Below are 12,493 nucleotides of genomic sequence, written 5' to 3'. Positions count from 1 at the left end.
AACCACCCGAGAGGCCTTACCCTTCGGCACCTCTTCCCAGAAGCCTTCCAGGCCTAAGACTCTTGTCTGATCTTTTACATTTTTTGGTGTGAGTTTTTGGTGGGGTGCCTTGGTCTGTGAATCTCTTCCCTCGGGCTGGGCTTGTTCTGCCTCTGAGCTTGTGTAAGGCAAGACCCACACTGTCCTGGTCTCCATTTTAATGTTTTGGTTGGTTGAGGCCAAGGGCCCAGCTGAGTGCTGGGCACATCCTTGGGTCCCACTGTCTTGACTGGTGGGCTCTTGGAGCTCTCGCTGGTGCCCTCTCAAATCCCACTCCATCGAGAGTCTAATTGCTTCTAAGCAGACCAGGCAAAAGCCATTGGCCTCTTGGAAACTCACTCTTCCCAACACAAAGAACAGGGCAAGAGACTCTGCTATTGGGCCCAGGGCCCTTCCCCAGGCAGAAACACCCAAACGTGCCTTCTGCTTGCCTTATCTTGGCTCTCACTTACCCTCTATCCTTCCCGGGCAAAGACAAAGGCCACCTTCCAACTCGCCTCCAGGCATGGAAGCCACGCCACTGTTGACTGCCACTGTTGACTGCGGGCAGCCTCTGGGCTGCTGGCCACCTTGACCTTCACGTGGCTTTTGATAAGCCACAGGGGAATGGACACATCGACCTTGGTGGAGCTTGCTTCGATCTTAATCCTTTCAAACCAGGACCCTGAGAGGGAGATTGGCGGTTTCTCTGCTGCTTCTCCAGCTTTGGCAAACTGGAGTTTCCTTTGTGGGGAGGGACCCCTGCCAAGAAGAGAGTGCTCTGATGGCGCCAGGCAGTCCACACCCCTGTGGGCGAGCTGGCTGACCCCTGTATGTGATCGGATGGTCACATGAGCTGGCACTGCCCTCCTCTGAAACAAGCAAATCCTCACCCCCATCCCTTCCCCTGGCTCTCTCACGAGCAGTGGCAGTAGTCATTCCAGGGAGTTTGGTTTTGTAGCGATGGGGTTCAAAGGCTACTAGCCCACTGAGGTCCAAGGAGGTGTTTGAACAGAGGCTACTGGTTTGTGCCTTAGAACCAGGAGAGCCCGAGGGCTTCTTTTTCTAATATAGGGAGTGGCAGGGGTAATCTAGGGCTCTTGTTCAATTCTGGGGAGTTGGGCTTTTGGGGGATGTTAGAAGAATGATGGAAGCGTCCAATGGGGTGTTGTTAGTACCTCTGTCTTAAGAGTCGGACAGGAGATGTGCTGTCTGCCATGAGCCCTGTGGACCTTCTGGGCCATCAGACCCATGTCTTCAAAATGGGCATAACCATGCTTAGCTCTTCAACTTCTGAACTAGTAGGTGCCTGATATCATTCATTCATCCCATACACATTCATCCAACGCAGCGTAGGTGCCAAAGGTGTGGGACAGATGTGGTCCCCTCATTGAGCTAAGATTTTGTCATTTGTGTTTATAACTTTGTGAAACAGTCAGGGCCTACGTGGTCTTTGCCACTTTCCAGGTGAGGAAATGAGTTTGGAGAGAGCGTGTGACGGCTCAGCGTTCCCACAGCAGGCGATACAGGACGAGTCAGGGTTTCACTGACTGCTGCCTTCGGGAGCAGGGCCCTCAGGTGTGGGCTCTGGGCCTGCATCGAGACTGCCGGTTCTCAGTGTTGGCTGCACACTGGAATCACCCCGGGAGGTTTAAGAACTACTGATTCCTGGGGCATCTGGGTGGCGCAGTCGTTGAAGCATCTGACTCTTAGTTTCTGCTCAGGTCCTGATCTCAGGGTCTTGAGATCAAGTCCCACATTGAGCTCCACACTCTATGTGGAGTCTGTTTGGGATTCTGTCTCTCTCTGCTCCTATTCTTCTCTCTCTCTCTCTCAAATAAATTAAAAAATAAAATAAGAAGGAGAAAGAACTGCTGACTCCTGGGTTCTATTCCCAGAGATCCTGATATCATCAGTCTAGGGTGTGGCTTAGGTATCCGGATTTTCTAAAGCTCTCCGGGTGACCCAGTGCAGCCAGGGTTGGAAAGCACAGCACAGAACCTCGAGGTGCTGGCTGCCATTACTGAGAGCATGTTCTGGAGGGGCACTGGGCAGCAGAGCCAAGATGGCTACCCCATCTGCAAACGCAGCATCCTATAGACAGCAACAGCAACAACAGTGGTGAATGTGCCCGGTGCCCGCACTGTTGTCCTCTGCGCTAGCATCTCTGCAGGGTGGCTTCAGGGAGAGACTGACGAGCACTTCTACAATGGTGGAGCCAACTTGATCCCTTGAATCCGTGGGACCAGAGCCCTTTGCCAGCTTGGGAATGATGCTAGACTCCGTTTCGGTGGAGGAGGCTTATTTACTGAAGAAACTCAGGAAGGTTTTGTTTTTCTGTTTGCCCAGCCGTGGCTTCTGATGAATCATCCCTCTTTCAACGGGGCAACATAATCACTGTTTCATCTTGGAGTGACTCTGTTTGTCTGTCCTTGGGGAGAGGATGAACAGTTGGGTCAACCACAGCAAAAAAAAAAAATTTTTTTTGATGGTTCCAGGTTTGATCTGTGTTCAAGTTCCCTAGTCCTGAGCTGTCCTGATTGGCTTTTTATCAAGGAAGCAATCCTGTTTGCAGACTGTCATGGCTTGACGGGCTTGGCTGGGCTGTCTTGGCCGCCGTCGCTCTAGCAAATGGGAGACCTGCGGCTTCAGCCGGCGTCATCCATCTCAAAACCAAGGGCCTGCTTTTCCTCCCCCAGACCCCAGCTCTGGGAATCCCACTTTTGGCTGGGCCTCCTAGGTGCTTTCAGGGCTCCCCTCAAGTCCCTCCCACGCAGGACCACAGGGCCCATGGCGAGATGGTGCAGGATGTGGGGGTGTGTCTGACCTGGCCCTTCGAAGAGCAGGCAGCAACTATAAAGGGTTCTCTTTTCTGTCTCTAGCCCTGGAGCAGCTGTTGACAGAGCTGGACGACTTCCTCAAGATTCTCGACCAGGAGAACCTGAGCAGCACAGCTGTGGTGAAGAAGAGCAGCCTGGCCGAGCTCCTCCGGGTCTACACCAAGAGCAGCAGTAAGTGTGACCCGGGTGCCTCCGAGAGGTCCCCATGGAAACAGAAAGATAGTCATGCTCGGGCTGCCACAACAAAGCCCCACCGACTGGGTGGCTTAAACAATAGAAATTTGTTTTCACAGAGTTCTGGAGGCCAGAAATCTGAGATCAAGGCTTTGGGCAGGGTGGATTCCTTCAAAGGCCTCCCTCTTTGGCTGTAAGTGGCTGCCTTCTGTCTGGGTCTTCAGACCACCTTACCCCTGGGTCTGCGTCCAAACCTCTTCTTCATACAAGAACTCTGATCCTGTTGGACTGGGGCCCACCCTGGTGGCCCCATTTGACATCAAGGACCCCTTCCCCTACCAGAATCACATTCTGAAGTATTCAGGGCGAGGACTTCGTAGATGAATTTGGGCAATGGGAGTAGGGAAAGCAGTTCAGCCCCTCGCGGTGGTCCAGGGGTGACGTGACCTGAAGGTGAGCCCAGGAAATCTCTGAACACTCAACACAGCAGCCCTGAGTGTGGTTTTAAACAAAATGTTTCCAAAGCACTTTTCTTCATTTGCTCAAAGTAGAGAAGGGCTAGGGAACTGTCCAGGTAAGAGCCAATGCTTAATTGAGCATTTCCTACATGCACACATTCCTACATGCACACGTTCCTACATGCACACGTATTAACTTGTTTCATGTTCAAGGCCCCCTTCTGAGCTTGGTGCTGTTGCTACAGACGAGGGTGTTACAGATGAGGTCTGCAGAGTTGAAGTCACTTGCCAGTGTCCTGTGGCCCAGAGGAAAACAGAGTTTTAAAGCTATAGATCACAGAACCCTAAGTACCTGTTTTTTTTTTTTCTTATCTTTTTCATTGAGGTGGATTTTATATACACCCAAGTACGTAGATCTTAAGTATCCAGTTCAGTGTGTTCTGAAAATTGTGTACACCTGTGTTCCTACCGTTCCAAACAAGACAGAACATTTTTATCATTCCGGAAAGTTCTTTCTTGCCCCTTCCCAGCAAATTCCTCCCCACCCCCACCCTCGCCCCAAGGGAACCATTGTTTTGATTTCTCCCACCATACCTGTGTTGTGTTCACGGGTTTGGGCTATTGCGACTGAAAAGACTGCTCTGAACATTCTCAGGCAAGTCTTCTTGCGGGTGTGTTGTTTCATTTCCAGCACACTCAGATTTTCTTTCTTTCTTTCTTTTTTTTAAAAAGCCTTCTTGTGAAGTCCTGACAGTTTAGTTGAGTCTATTTTTACGTCGGATGTTTGAGAATGGGAAGTGATATTTCGGGACAGCGCGGGACCAGAAGAGGGCATGTGATCCACGTGCCCCGTGGCAGGAGCCGCCGAGACACACGCTCGAGGAGGGAAGCAGACCCTCTGCATCCAGATTCCCCGCACGTCCAACCCAGATCCACCAGCTACGTTTTGGGGTTGCTTTTCCTTTCCTTTGTTCCCTGTGGACCTAGTTTTTACTCTCTGAGTGAGAGAGAAGTCCTAACACTGAGGCGCATTGCCATCTGCCTGGTGGCCTTCCCTTGTGCCGGAACAAGCTGGCTCCCTTAGCCTTCTGTGAGAGGCGATTTCCTGGAGCCCAGTTTGGAGCCTTTGCTGCTCCCCAGGCCATCCTGGGGTTCCCAGGCTCCTCCCGGCTCCATGGCAAGCCTTGCTGGCCTGCGCCAGTGCTGGTCAGCAAGCAGCACATCAAAGGTGGGAAGGTGAGGTGAGAAATGCACAGTACAAAGAGGGTGAGTTAGAGATGAGTCACCCCGAGGCAGGATCTATCAAGGCAGCTCTGTAAGAAGCACACTCCTGTCCCACCGACAGGGACAGGTCAGGTCGGATGTGCTCTGACTTGAGATGTTTTAATGATAGACAGCAACTCCACTGGGAATTGGAAGACCCACGGGTTGGGCTCTGAGCCCGGGTTCCTGGTTCTGATCACTCTCTCAGGGCCCCCTGGGTGGGCTCCCCCTCTTTGGGGTCATGTGCTATATAGCTTCCTGTAGGATGACCTTTGTTTCACCCCAGATCTTTGCACCTTCTGCACTGATAAAGTCAACCCTCCCCCCACCCTCGTCTCCGCAGCTTGCTGGAGGCGCCCCGACGTGAATGGCCCCCAGTGCACCACTCAGACCACCGGAAGTGCGTGCACAGCCTTACTGAGACCTGCGGCTGCCACTCCTGTTGGTGTGGTGGAATGGTGTCCATTCCGGTCCTCTTTGCTCTGTCTTAGCTCGCAGAGTGGTCAGAGCAGCAGCAAACAGCTTTTGTGCACCTACTCTGCCCCAGCATGGGGCTTAGTGTATGAAATGACATGGGTGGTGCCACCTCGTTCCTACCCCAAGTCTATGAGAGAGTTGTCTTCGTCTTCTCTGCTGGAGAGTCTCCTCTTCTAGGCACATGGCTGCGAGTGGCTGGGGGCTGGGCAGGCAGCCCTAACCGCTGTCTTCCCGGCCTTGCCCCATATTCCAGACTCATCTGCACCACTGAAATCGTGCTGCACGGGACAGAATCCCGAGTCCCTGAAATCAAAGCATCTGTCCTCCTCCCCAGCCTCCAAGGCCCTTCTTGCTGTGTACGTTCCAGAGAATTAGCTCAGCTTGATGGGACTTGTAGGTGGAGGCAGGCTGATCATTTTGAGATAGTCTGTGGTCTACACTGGCTGAGCTGTTGTTTACTCCCACACCTTTTGGGCAGAGTATGAGACCGAGAGAGAGAGAGAGAGAGAGAGAGAGAGAGAGAGACTATATGTGTTTACCCTTTCCAAATTTGGGTTTTCTGATCTTTTATTGTATGGGCGTAACAAGAAGTTTCTGCTCTCTGTGCCTTTCATCTGCATGGTGAGGTCAAGGCAGGGTTTGTTTGAGTTTTGTTTACAGGAGATTACTCTTTGTTCCTGTTTTCACCTGAGAGGGCTGTGGATCTCCCAGTGCCCTGCTCAGAGAGTCTGGGAAAGTGTCGGGAGAGCCCTTCAGATGGGAAATCTGCTGATGTCCTGTCTATCCAACTGTAGCAAAGAGGGTCCCTGTCCTTCCTTCCTGCCCCTCCCGTTCTCTGGGAAAGACCACCTCCTTCACACAAGGGTCATTCCCCAGGAGTCATGTGCTTACTCAGGGCACACTGAGCTCTCCTTTCCAACCCCACCTGTGCTGTTGTCATTCCCTACCTGCTTGTGTTGACTGTCTGGAGAGGATCTGTTTCCCCCACCCATGTTAGGTCACAAAGGTAGAAACAGTGTCTTCTATTTCATTCTGTGCCGTCTGCCCAGCACCTCGCATAGGGCCGGGTGCTCAGTGCACTTCTGAAAATGAATGAGAGAATGATAGAAAATTCTCCAACCGAGGCTACCACCTGCCAGACATAGGACAGCTCAGTCATGCCCCGTTATAGGGCCAAGTTCACTGGGCATTTCCCAGGATCGCAGATGGTCCTGGGAGGCTCTTACTTACCAACCTGGATGGTCCTGAATTAGCTACCCCGAGAATCAAAACCTGATCAACCACGTGGCCTGCAGCAGAGCAGCCAAGAGCAGGAGACAGCCTCGAGAAGGGGCCGGTGCTATGCGTTTTCTCTGTAATTTACAAGCTGCCATCTTGGGGAGAAAACACCTGCCCGGAATCTATCAGTTAAAACAATGACAATAGTATCTTGCCTTTTTTTTTTTTTTTTACAAGAATGTGGGTTTAGTCAACAGTAAGAAAAAAAAAATGAACATGAGATTAACATTGCGCTGTTTACATGCCTTCAGTTCCTATTTTGAGCTTTATCGGTATCATCTGAATATTTTTATGTAGTCGTGGTTTGCCTCTGTATTCTGCTTTACGTTATTTTTACATTTAGAATTGCTGCCTGTGCACATTTCCATGTGCTGACAGTTCCCATATTTTTCTTTTTTGGCTATTCTGAAACCTGATTCTTTAAGTGTTGGATATCTCTAATTGTGGACCTAGAGCTACTTTGATATTTTTCGCAATTGGGTAGTGTCCACGGGTGGATGAACCGTGACATTCAGCTAGTCTCTGGTTAGTGGCATTAGGTTTTATAATTTATTATTTTTTTATTAAAGATTCTATTTATTTATTTGACAGACAGAGATCACAAGTAGGCGGAGAGGCAGGCAGAGAGAGAAGGGAGGGAGGCAGGCTCCCCGCGGAGCAGAGCCTGATGCAGGGCTCGATCCCAGGACCCTGAGATTATGACCTGAGCTGAAGGCGGAGGCCCAACCCACCGAGCCACCCAGACGCCCTTAGGTTTTTTAATTTAAAAGAAACCTCATACAGGGACACCTGGATAGCTCAGTTGATTGCGCATCTGCCCTCAGCTCAGTTCATGATCCCAGGGGCCCGCTCAGCAGGGAGCCTGCTCCTCCCTCTCCCTCTACCCTACCCCCTCACTTGTGCTCTCTCTCCCTCCTTCTCTCAAATAAATAAAATCTTAAAAAAAGCAAAACTCCTACAACATTACAATAAACATCCTCAAATAAAACTTTGTTTACATGCTAGAGTTTATCTTTAGGATAAATTTCTGGCAGTGGAAATACTGGGTTAAAGGTGATGAGCACTTGGAAAAAAAAAAAAAAAGAATACGAACACGAATACAAATCTCTTCCAAAATGTCTGTGCCAACTGACACACCCTCTAGTAATCCATTTGTTGTTAAAGGTGACTGCTGTTGTTCATGCTGATGTGTGATTTTTTTTTCCCCAACTTTTCCCATTATCGAGCCTTTGAGCCATTCCTCATGGTTTTGACTGTCATTTTTAATCTTTTTTAGTTATAGGATTAACTTTTTTAAGTTCCTTAATATTTGTGTTTCGTTCTCTTGGAAACTTAAGAGTTCGGTAAAAACAGGCAGTGTGCATCACCCTTGTTTTCCGTGCTAGGCAGACAGGGCCGGTGAGTTAGCTCTTCTGCTCTGAATTACACGATTAATGCCTGAGCTTGCTGCCCCCGACTCCTGCAGAGCCCTTTTCTGTGTGCTCTCCTCTGGGGAGGGTTCTGACCACTCTGGCTCTCACTGAGTGGAAGGCTACCAGTTGTGGCTAGCTAGCTACATTTAGACCTCATAGTTCCCTCGCATGAACTCCAGCTGGCTGCGGTGGTGTTGCTGACGGGTCCTGGCAGGGCCTGGTGCTGGCTGGGGTGGTGGTCCTGCAGACCGATGGCAGAAGACACCTCTGGCTGGGTGCTTCTTCTGGGTTTCCAAGGCTCTGGTGGCGTGAGTCTGACCCTGAGCTGCTTCCTTCACCTGGGGATTGACTCGGGTCCTTTCACTCGGGGACATGGTCTCCAGTGGAGACACAAGTTTCTAGGAAATGCAAATTAAGGGGCAAATAAGGAAATGCAGGAGGATTTCTAAGAGGAGAAGCATTTGGATGAGCTGTCTTCTGAAGAAAGGGTCTTTGGGGGCATAAACTGAGCAGTGTTAGGAGACCATCATATCTCTGCCCAGGCAGGCACTGGAAAGGTAGCCCACACAGAAATGATTTTAGGCACTAGGGTGGCTCAGCTTGTTAAGCATCTGCCTTTGCCTCAGGTCAAGATCCCAGGGTCCTTGGATGAAGCCCAGTCGTGTGCTCCCTGCTCAGCAGGGAGTCTGCTGCTCCCTCTCCCTCCCCGCTGCTTGTGCTCTCGCTCTCTAATGAATAAATAAAATCACCAGAAATATTTTACGATTTAAATGAAATGCTAGAAAACCCAGAGAAATCTGCTTGGCGGGATATGGGGTAGACCTTTGAGGGGCGGGTGCCCTTCCGCTCTCATTCCTGACGTTGCCCTTCTGTTCCTGTCTTTGCTCTCTCCCTCTCCCGCCCCCGCCCCCCCTCACCCTCAAGCCAGAAAATTCACAGTCAGCAGCTTGGCCTTTCTGTTTTTGGAAATTTGTCAACTCTTTAATGGACTCTTTCAATCAAGTCAAAATGTTGTATGCTTTTACTGGAACCCAGGCTAATGACCGTCTCTCGGGGGACACTGTTTCTCTCTAGAGCCATTTCCCATTGTGGAATCCTATGAAACCTTTGTCTTCCATCCTCCCTCTGCAGGTTCTGATGAGGAGTACATTTATATGAACAAAGTGACCGTCAACAAGCAGCAGAATGCGGAGTCCCAAGGCAAAGGTAGAGGCTGGCACTGCTAATCTCGGCCGGCTTCCGGGAGGGGGAAGCATAAGCTTTGGTCCCATTCCCCGCCCCGCTTCCTCCCAGCCAGCACCAGACAGCCCAGTGGAGTTATTTCTGGCACTCACATTTTGGCTGATGGTATTTCGGGTTGATGTATTTTGGGACATTCCATCAAGCCACCGCCTTGCCTCTTAAAGGTCTCATGTCCCCTTCGTGGATAAAGCCCTAAAGTCTCAGCGTTTCCCAGCATCATCCCAGGAGTAGGAAGTCACGGTCAGGTGTTCTAGGAAAGCAGCCGTTGTGTGGTGCTGATTCCATGCTCCAGCTTTATATCTTTTGATAGAAGTCTGGATTGTATGGGTGTGGGGGTGGGGGTGGGTAACAGGACCGAAACGCTGATGCCTGCACCTGCCTTAATTAAAAGTTTTGCTCAAGGTGCTCTCTCGGCAGAACATTGTATCTTACATTGGAAGGACATACTGTGTCTTCCATGACATCTCCCTCTTCTGCTCTGTCTGGCTCTCCTTTTCTCTGAAGACTTCAGGAGGTCTGGCAGGACCTCAGGGAGGCCCAGCATCTGCAGAGCTGCCGTGCTGCTGAGGAGAGGGGATTAGAAGCCCCATCTCCCAACTCCCCAGCCTGTGACCGAAATGCAGAGGCTTAGCAAGAGGTGGGAACGCAACACTGTGGGGCCCTCGGTCCTGTCCAAGGCTTGGCTTCAGCTGCCAGCCACACAAGCCCAGAGGTCAAATCTGTCTGAGTCTGTCTGTCCTGGGGCTGACTGGGCTGCTGGCTGAAACCATCAGGCAGGTGCGCCGAGGGCTGGTGGCCAGTCCTCCCATGTGGCTTTGGCACCTTCTGTTCCACAGCCAAGCCTGGGGCTCAGCAGAAATGACTGACAGGCCAGCTGCCACTGTGCCCAGGGTCGTTTCCCTTCTGGGATGGAAAGAGCCGTAATCACAGGGTTGGGACTGGGAACAGCTTCCCTGCTGCCTAAAGCTCTGTGGCTGGGCCATTTTTGGCAGAGGGCAAGTGGAAGAGACGGTGCAGAGCCTGCCGGAAACCCCAAACCAGTTCCTTCTGAGGAATCTGCCCCGGCTGAGGCACTATTCTTGGCCAAAATACCACATTGGCCCCTGGGACCGCCCACCTGGGTAATTAACACCTGCTCAAATAGATCTCATGGTCCACGTGACCAGACATCCCCGGATCATGGGAGGGATAATGCTGGGAGACTGGGCACCCCTCACCGAAGCCTTCTCTTCGCTGCCCACAGCAACCGAGGAGCAGAACCCACTGGCCAACGGGGAGCCTGGCCAGCACTCTCTGGCCCCACAGAAGAGTCTTCCAGACCTCCCGCCACCCAAGATCGTAAGTGTTCACCGGAGACCCCTGATGTCCTGACTGGGGCCTCTGTAAAATATCAGTTGTTTTCACAGGCGTCAGTCCCCGACGTGGCTGGCATTTTCTGAGCACCTACTGTGTGCGCCTTCTGTGTGCACACATACTGTGTGCAGAACATGGGGCAAGGCGCTGGGAGAGACAGAACTGAAGAATGCCCGCCTGCGGGTGACGTCATTGCCCAGGACCGCAGTACTCAGGCCACTAAGGCTTATGGGAGTGGGAGATGCAGGGAGCTCGTTGGCTTCATCAAATGCCGCCATGTGTTTGAGGCTCTACCGGGCTCCCTCCAGCACCATGCGAGGGGTGCCATGTTGACCCGTGGTCCCCAGTTCAGGCCGCAGCGAACTTCTAGGAATGTGAATCATATCGCTTTGCACTTCCTGCTTCAGACCTGCCAAAGGCTTTCATTAAACTTAGGGGGGAAAAAAATCCGTGTTCCTTAACCCAGCCCCACAGCCTACACGGTCTACACAGCCTGGCGCCCAGCTGCATCTCCAGCCTCAGTGCACTTGCTCCTCACTGGGCTCCTGTCCCAGGATGGGACCACATATCGGTGTTGCCTCAGGGTCTTGGTCCTTTGTGGACCCCGACTCTTCAGTGGCTGGCCACCTCCTCACCTCGCAGGCTTTCACAGACAGGCTTTCCTTGCCCTGATACATGAGACGTCACACCTCCGTCCCCCGCTACTGTCTGCCCCATGGCCAGTGACCCCTCCATGGCACTCACCACCGTTAAGACTATTTGCCTCCCCGACCAGACGTGAGCTGCCCAGGATGGGGAGAGTGTCTCTCGTTTACTGCTTCCTGGCCCGTGTCTGCACACAGTAGGCCATGTGCATGTATTTGTTCATGGACGGAGGGATGGATGGAGTGAATTATGGAACGCTACAGACCTGGGTTTAGATCTCAGTGCTGCCAGGTACGAGCTCTTTGAACTTGAGCAAGTCATTTAAGGTCTCTGGCCCTTCGTTTCCCGGTCTTTGAAAGAATGAATCTCTGTCTCCTAAGAAGTCTTGCTTGACAGGCTAAGGCCGTGCATAGCATACTAGGTCAGCATTCAGGGAGGCGGGCAGCTGTGTTTATATTTAATGGGCGAGGAAACCAAGAATCGGCAAGTTTATAGTGGCTGAATATTGTACACACGGATAACGACAGAACCAGAATTTGCACCCAAGTTCTTTCCTGTCTAGGACCTGGTCAGGGAGGTTTCCTGGGAGGTACAAGGCGAGAAGTGGGAAGGATTTCTATAGGTAGCAGGTCCTTGGGTCAGGAAGTGGGAAGGATTTCTTTCTATGGGCAGCAAGGTCCTGGGTTCAGCGCCAGCAGGAAGCTGTGCAAATCTGTGAGCACTGAGCTCCTACCATGCCACCCAGGGACAGATCTGTGGGCTCGGGTTCCTGCCGAGGCCGACCCCAGCCTGGCCCCCTCCATCCACGCCTTCCTGGAGGTGGCCAGGCTCCTCAGGCTGCTCTCACAGCTGGCAGGCTGTTCTGGAATGCCTGGGACAGCATCCCACTTCGCGAAGCCCTCCCTCTGGGAGACAGCTCACAGAGACTCTTCATCTCAGGCTGGGTGAGACTTGATGGCCTGAGCCTGAGGTCCTGGTGTCCCCAGGATGCTGACAAAGCAGGGGACGGCCACACCAGAGTAGCTAGCCACCCCGATGCACACAGACATGGTCCTCCCCACCATGTGTCTAGAGGTGCAGACTTCTGTCACTGTTTCTATATGAAGAAACAGGCCCAGTTAAAAGAACCAGCCAGGGGCCCGCCTCTGGGATGTAGCAGGGCCCAGGTCTGAGTGCAGGTTCTCGGTTTCCAGGCCCTTCTGCGGCCCGGCTGCTGGAAGCCCTTCTTGCAGCAGAGGGAAGGCGTCCGTTCTGTTCTCCCAGCCGCAGGCTCCCCTCACTTTCAGCTCCAGGACTGAGGAGAGGGGGTGCGGCCCCTCCAGGCCAGACCCTT

At 52.2% G+C, this 12,493-nt stretch overlaps 1 protein-coding gene across 13 annotated transcripts in view; it reads left to right on the top strand.

Moving 5' to 3' along the window:
- The window catches only part of AFAP1L2 (actin filament associated protein 1 like 2), a 95,300-nt gene that overhangs the window by 54,488 nt on the left and 28,319 nt on the right, over positions 1-12,493 (top strand). For all 13 annotated transcript variants that reach the window (XM_082721477.1, XM_082721476.1, XM_082721475.1 and 10 more), the window contains exons 2-4: positions 2,901-3,029; positions 9,052-9,126; positions 10,406-10,500. In XM_082721477.1, coding sequence (XP_082577603.1) covers positions 2,901-3,029; positions 9,052-9,126; positions 10,406-10,500 — 299 coding nt within the window. The remainder of the gene's footprint in view (positions 1-2,900; positions 3,030-9,051; positions 9,127-10,405; positions 10,501-12,493) is intronic.

The sequence above is a fragment of the Mustela nivalis genome (assembly GCF_964662115.1).
Source record: "Mustela nivalis genome assembly, chromosome: 2".
NCBI classification, from domain to species: domain Eukaryota; kingdom Metazoa; phylum Chordata; class Mammalia; order Carnivora; family Mustelidae; genus Mustela; species Mustela nivalis.
Note: the sequence above shows the minus strand (reverse complement) of the source record. Positions and strands in the feature narration are given on the sequence as shown.